The sequence below is a fragment of the Salvelinus sp. IW2-2015 genome, linkage group LG17 (genome assembly GCF_002910315.2).
Source record: "Salvelinus sp. IW2-2015 linkage group LG17, ASM291031v2, whole genome shotgun sequence".
NCBI lineage: Eukaryota > Metazoa > Chordata > Actinopteri > Salmoniformes > Salmonidae > Salvelinus > Salvelinus sp. IW2-2015.
The window spans coordinates 22,234,220-22,241,310 of NC_036857.1; the positions used below are offsets into that span (position 1 = coordinate 22,234,220).

General features: G+C 45.3%; 1 protein-coding gene across 1 annotated transcript; it reads right to left on the minus strand.

Annotated features, from left to right (window-relative positions):
* Window positions 1-697: 697 nt before the first annotated feature.
* On the minus strand, window positions 698-6,789 carry LOC111977273 (XK-related protein 7-like). Its single transcript, XM_024006661.2, has 3 exons — window positions 6,193-6,789; window positions 3,739-3,938; window positions 698-3,175 (listed from the first exon to the last, which is right to left on the minus strand). Exons 1-3 carry the CDS (start codon window positions 6,723-6,725, stop codon window positions 2,217-2,219), a joined length of 1,692 nt encoding a protein of 563 aa, XP_023862429.1. The 5' UTR covers window positions 6,726-6,789; the 3' UTR covers window positions 698-2,216.
* Window positions 6,790-7,091: the final 302 nt, after the last annotated feature.

Genomic DNA, 7,091 nt, shown 5'->3' on the forward strand with positions numbered 1-7,091 from the left:
ATACATTAGATCCCATGCATTTATTCAGCAAAACATTGGACATCTTTGGAAATCTCAACCAATATATTTTTACATAAATTATTATGGTGCTATTACTAATTTCATTTCACCAATCAGTGCACTTCATGGTAAGTATAGGGATCTTATTTATAATAGCCAACTATATTGAGAAGTTCAGTGATCATTTATATTGAATTACATTGTGCTGCAGATTTTCAATATTGTGCCCCTATATGAGATAAGAGTGGCTGGGAAGTGAACTGTTTTCGGTTGAAAATGATGATAAATAATAAATAATTTTGTGGACACAGCCCCACCTGGCCCAATGACCTCTGGCTGGACTCAGGTGCCAGCAGCCAACCGAGTAGTGTTTCATAATCCACTGATCCACTGCTACACGAGACAGGATTTAGCTGTTTACCACTGGGCAATCTAATCAGAACAATCTGTCACTTTAGTAGAATGATTCGCTCGGTCTCTCTCCATCTGTCTCTGTCCGTCTGTCTAATTGTATGATTCACATTTAAACCATTCTACAGTAGTTTGATAGCTGTATTTAACTGACCTAAAAGATGGATTTCCAGTTCCCACATATACTGTACATGTATGTATATTTTGGATAATTAACTATATTTTGGATAACTGTGGATGCATTTGGTTTCTGAAAATCACACATTGAAAGAATGACTTGGTCATAGAAGGTAAACACATTGCTCTTTATTTTCTCAACAACAACATAATGAAAGTCTTTGTTCTTTTTTTCTGCAGTGATCAGCAACAGTCTGGAAAGACCAGTTTAAGGCTTTGATTCTGGTATGTGTGTTTGAGGTACAGCCCAGCCAAACCAGTATGGTTTGATGGATGAATCCAGACCAGAACACTGTATAAGTTAAGCCGTGGTGTTATACACAGACTCAACAGTTAGCACCAACATGGAGCCGTGGCTTCTTAGTTCTGTGGCTATGTGGAGATACTGTATTCATCTGCGTGCTAACAGGAGAATTGAGTTTACTGGACAGCATTTAGAACTAACGCGTCAGCATCTTTCTACAACACAATATCATATGAACCCCAATGTACAACATACACATGGGCACGAACAAGCGCACACGCTCCTCAAATAAAATTGCTCCCAGTTTCAGCCTCTCAGCCACATGGTTCTGTCTTCTTCTTCTGGATTTAAAGTTAATACGCTCAATTTTTAGTGCTAGACAGATAGAACACTTATTTATGGAGCAATGGCAACCTAGATACACACAAAGCACATATTGTATCATCATCATGAAGATTGAAAGATATCTAAACTATTTTATACACGGCATCCGGAGTCCAGACAAGTTAGACATAATATAGCAATCCATGGTGCAGCAATCCTGCACATTCTGTATCCAGCCTACTTCCTATGTGTTGTACTACAGGAATGTTGTTGTAATACCACACCAACTGTAGAAAACATAGTGTACTGAACATTCATCTCGATCAATTTTTTCAATTTCCCTTGCTCTTTAGAAATTGTCCTATGGATTTTAGACAACTTATTAAGGCTTTGAGATTACTTAAACATGCATAAATAGCTATGACAAATCACACACAGCAGTAAGATATTCCATTGTCATCTTCAGGTCAAAATGTCCTGTTCCAGTAGCTCAAATAGATGGATATGTATTAAGCATACCCATGTGACTTATTTACTGTTATGGTGTATTATCATAATAAATTAACAGAAATATTGTCATAGGTATTCATATGTTTAGGTATTGTCTCTAATGGTATTTTTCTTGGCTTGAGAGGACATTATTTTGAAGCACGTTCATTGAGGATGGTTTCCCTCTGACAGCCAGCCACAAAGCCCAGCTCCTCATTCTGTGTCCCTCTGCATGTTCACTGATCCCTAACCTCTGACCCCTGGCCAATAACCCTCCCTGTACCATCCCCCTAACCTGAGAAATTATACTGACCCCAAAATACACACCTCACCTAGTCACCTACTTAAGCCACATTAGACATTGTGTCTCTGTCCCAGACCTTTGATGTGAAAACATTTGGACACACTCCACCTCTCCTTGTCAGTGTACCCTTGATGCTTCACAACACCGACGGGCGACAGAGCAGAACTGGAGAAGAACTGATCCTCAGAGGGAGTTAGTCAGCTGTGTGCCACTGTGGGGCCTTACCGGCTGGCTGGAAGCCAGTTGAGTAACAGCACTCTCTGCGGTTCACACCGTGGTCTCATACTCCATCACCTCTGTGGGAGAGCCTAGACAGCGGTACTGGATCCTTGGTGTGACCGGAGCAGCACCCTCGAGCACCAGGATGGTTTTGCGCAGCCGGCGGTCAATGAAGTGGGCATCCCAGGCAGGGTACTTCTTCCTGGGCAAGTCAATACGGATGACTGGCCCCTCTGTACTAGGGGCAAGGGGTGGGAGAGTGGCTTTGACTCCTCTTTTAAGTGTTCGTACCAGAAACACGTCTGAATTAGCCCCTCCCATCTGCTCACGGTCTCCCCCTTTAGTCCTCTGCAGGGTCCTGGGGGGGCTGGCCACTACATCTGGAGGGAGAGAGGAAGCTGGGGAAAGGCAGGACTCCACTGCTATCTCCTCCGGCACCCCCCATCCCCACCCTGAGATTGGACCGTCAGGGTGCAGCAGGCAGTAGTATACAAACATAAAGAAGGTCCCCAGAGCGTAGCTACTGGCCACCATACACACTGTGAGTAGGGCATTGAAGTCTGACGTCTGTGGGGCGCGGTACAGATACCAGAATGTGGTGAGTGCCACGTTCTCAATAAATACAACCACACTGTAGACGAGCATACGGCAGCGTGTGCGCCCCTCCCTCACGCTAAACCAACAGAAAACATACACAATGCCGACCACCATGTTATAGATGATCTCCTCCCATTTGGACATGCAGAAGTCTGTTTCGCCTTGAATGATCCAGAATGTCATGATGCACCAATGGGCCACAATGAAGATACCAAAGTAGAGCTGGAATACGGAGGCAAACAGGGCGAAGGCCATCGTACGGGCTCCGATGGTAAACAGGTGCCACAGGATTTGCACAATGACAGCCTTGTAGGACATGGGCAGCTTGTCGTCCCGGGAGTCCCTCAGAACCTTCTGGTAGGAGGCGATCATCCAGGACAGGGACACCAGCGAGGCAGAGGCTGAGAGGCCTGGAGAGAGAGATAGAGGCAGGGAGAGACAGGAGACAGGCAGAAAGAGAGAGACAGGGGAAAAAAGTAGAGGTTTAGCAGTGTAAAAGGGTCTGGCAGTCATGAGATTAAAAGAACTCGCTGCTGAGCTGAGTGTCATGTGAAGCAGAACGCTCCTTTGTAGTCTAAGGAATGCTTCAGGCCGGGGAAACATTCCTACAATCCAGACCAGTATGCCAGAATTTGTCAGCTTTCACCCATCTTTGTGTAGGTATTTTTAAATGAAGGATGTTGTGGATTGAAAATCTGGCAGTTCTGACTGAGTGATGTCACGTTTGGGGGGGTTTCAGAGTGTGATGTCACTAGTGAGTGATTATTAAGGTATAGGCATAAGCAATATAAATGGGTTTGGGTATAGAACGTGTCAAGATACTGGGTAGTTTGAGATGGTGATTAGTACGGTAAAGTACGTGTCAATGTCAAGGATAAGCCATCACAGTGGATTGTATTGGGGAGTTTGAGATGGTCATGCCACTAGTAATTATTAAGGTTCAGGACAGTATTGTGTTCAGACCGTGACTCACCCTGCAGCGGGAGGACCTGGCTGGCCTGGACCATGATGCTTAGCTGCAGGACCAGCTGGGGGGCGCTCTTCAGGAAGGACTCCAGCAGGCGCAGCATGCTGATGTCAGCGCTCTCAAACATCATGCGCCAGTAGAAGTGACGACGCTCATGGTCCCCACGCCAGCGACTCTGCACCCCCAAGTACAAGGCATGGACATACCTGTGGAACATCAGACAGGAAGAGGGAGGTGGGGAGATAGGGACAGAGAGGGAAGGGCATGAGTATGATATTGGAATCATGTCACATTTTTTTGTGAGAGAAGAATCTCCAGCTATCAAGAAACACTCCATATCAATCTGTTTTATCCACATGACAGCACCATTCCAAGACAGATGGCTCATTGCAGCCTTAGTCCAGCCTCATTCTAGCAACTGAACTTCAAACTCTCCAGACAGCCTGGGAGCTGTCACTCCATCCAGACAGAAAAACTGGTAATAGTTTGTCGTCTCTTGGTAGAGTGCCACTGAGCATGAATCGGTCTGGTCACTTCATCCTGTCCTCTCCAGGCTACAGAAGTGATCGCTTTGACAATATAAAATGATACTTTCTCATTTGACTTCAACCTCTCTAAATGGAGTGATTGTTTTTGTCATGCGTCATTTACCTCTGACTGATTGTGTGAAAGAGAAATGTGTCTCTGTGATGGAGGAACAGGAACTAAATGTGGCTTGGTGATGGCTAGAGGGAGGTTGGGAAAAAACAGAGCCCTGTCCTATAGTATCTCAATGAGCCCAGTGAACCAGGAGGGAGTTAGTATAACCCTTTCTGTTCTGGTTTCCTCTGCCTGGGGATGTCATACACACACAGCACACACATAAATGCATGCTATAGTTTCCCACTGATGATTATTCTCATTCAAAGTGATCCAAAAGCATCCTGCCATGCCACTCCCATCTAATATCATCCAAGCTGATTTAAATATAATGACAACATGCTTTGCTGACCCCAGAACAGCATCATTAGCCTTTACTCGCCTCTATCCCAGTGCACCTGTCTGTCTGTGTATCAGTGACAGTTCATTCCAGAGTTAACACCTGAGGGTAAAACATTCAATGGTAATCCTCTTTAATGTGCAGACACGCCAGTCCAAGACCAGCAGCATGGAACAGAGCACACACAACAGCTTTAATGGCATTACAGCTAATACCACTTTGCCTCAGAGACGTTCAATAGACTCCTCAGACGGGACTGTACCGTGTTTCAATCTATACCAGGAAATAAAGAATATGTAAATCCTGCCCATGGAGTAATCTAAAATCAAATCAAAACAAATTTGATTTATCACATGCGCTGAATTCAACTGGCGTAGACTTTACAGTGAAACACCTGCTTACAAACCTTTTCCCAATGATGCAGAGTTTAATGATACAGATGCAGTGAAAAAGAGCAGAAAACTGATTTTGCAAAGAAAGAAATGATGGTGTGGTTGTCTATTCAAATCGTGTTTCTACAGTAGATCATGTGCCGGCAGACTCATTCAAGTGACAGTGAATTGACCTAAAGGTCGATCCCTCACATGTAATTGACATACAGTTGCCTAGCTATGTAAACTTACTTTCTGTCCCAGGGGAACAATGATAGAGAGAGAAAGAGAGAGAGAGAGGGTGGGGGATAGAAGGACATAGAGAATTAATGATTTGCCTCTGAGGTCCATATCACTGGCTGCTGTAAATACTATTAGCCTCAAGGCAACAGCTAGAGCCTGTCAAAACCAATCATCACAGACTATGGCTGATTCCGAAGACTACTACTTCTGTATCTGTGGCTGATTCTGAAGACTACTGTATCTGTGGCTGAGTAGACCTACAGAGCAATACATCTGCACTGTGAAATGCAATGAGGCTAAGATATATTTGTTACATCCTCCTAACATGTCTAGCCTATTTTTCACAATATTATTGGCATGCATGGCATAGATAGAAAATCCATAACATAGGAAATCCATGTCCTGATATCAAATCCTAACACTCCCCATCTCACAGAAGATCCGACACTTTCACACTCAAACGATGGAAGGAAGACAAATGGGATTTGTGTGTTCATAAAGCGAATGGTGTGGATGAGTAGACAATTTTCCCCGGGAGATTATTGACCTAGAAGCTCGTGAGGGGGGAGGAGCCTACAACTCCCTAACCTCGTTACCAGACGTCAAAGAAAGCGATACAAAAGACTTTGTGAATAGAGTAGCCTTCTCTGGGCGAGTTTAGTTTAGTAGGGAAAAGGCTGAAATTAGGAAATGTTTTAACAATAATGTTTCAAATTGAGCTGTTACAACAAACCCAAACATAGTAGCCTAGTAGGGATACTAGACTGTTTTGATCACCATCTAAGCAGAACCCTTGACTCTCTCTCACACACACACACAAACACACACGTTCAAGCCAGGACAGTATCCGTGTATGAGTGATCTTACCTCCAGACCTGTGCTAGCTGAAATATATGGATGAAGCATTGAAAGAGCCACATAAGGGCTCTGCAGCAGCCCCGGGCGCCTCCCATAGTGCCGGTCGTAGGCAATGCCCCGACCGCAGCATCACGGCCAGCGCCCCCTTGCTCGCTGTCCTTGGTGCTGAAATGGCTCTTCGCTCCGGATGCTGCGACCACGGCAGCTGCGGCTGTGCTACTGTCGTTGGTATCCGAATAATCATAGGCGAACCACCTAAAACTCAACACCTGAACCACCACAGATGGAACTATCACGAAGACCAGTGTCAATGCAAACCACCAGTAGTTCCGCCTGAGGTAGTAGTCCGCGGCCAGCCACAGGTCTGAGGCCCCGTCCGAAAAGAACACCAAAAGTGCACATATCGTCCAGCTGCAGTCGAGGAGCGAGTAGCGCTTCCTAGCAGGGTGGCACTGAGGCGAACGTTGAGCTGAACCGGACAGGCACTCGGGCGGGATGTCATTTCGCAACGAGACGGGTGCACCATCAGATTTAGCGGCCATGTTTGTTTTAGAGAAGAGAGTGGGCAAGGGAGATGAGAAAATGATGGAAGGGGGGAGGGGTCGCGTATGTGTATGAATGCCTGCGTGTGTGGGGGAGAAAGGGAGGGAGCAAAGGCGAGGGGAGGTGGGAAAGCGAAAACGATATTTCATAATAAATCCTGACGAAAAATGTGATTTATTTAGCTCTACCATACGATAGAAAATTAACAGTAAAATGTTAGCACGCTAGATCATCATACGATTAATGATTGTGCGGTTTTCTTTAAGACTGCATTTGCACTGGCAAGGGGAGCCACGATGAAACAGTTGGACGTTTCATCCGTGCTGAACCGAACTGTGCTGAGATGGCCGTTTTGACAACACAGC

What these genes read in the sequence shown, in the direction of transcription:
- LOC111977273 (XM_024006661.2), bottom strand. Translation starts at nt 6,725, where the DNA reads ATGGCCGCTAAATCTGATGGTGCACCCGTCTCGTTGCGAAATGACATC. An exon ending in CAGCTAGCACAGGTCTGGAG is followed by an intron (nt 3,939 to 6,192) that starts GTAAGATCACTC and finishes GATGTTCCACAG; the next exon opens with GTATGTCCATGCCTTGTACT. An exon ending in CCAGGTCCTCCCGCTGCAGG is followed by an intron (nt 3,176 to 3,738) that starts GTGAGTCACGGT and finishes CTCTCTCTCCAG; the next exon opens with GCCTCTCAGCCTCTGCCTCG.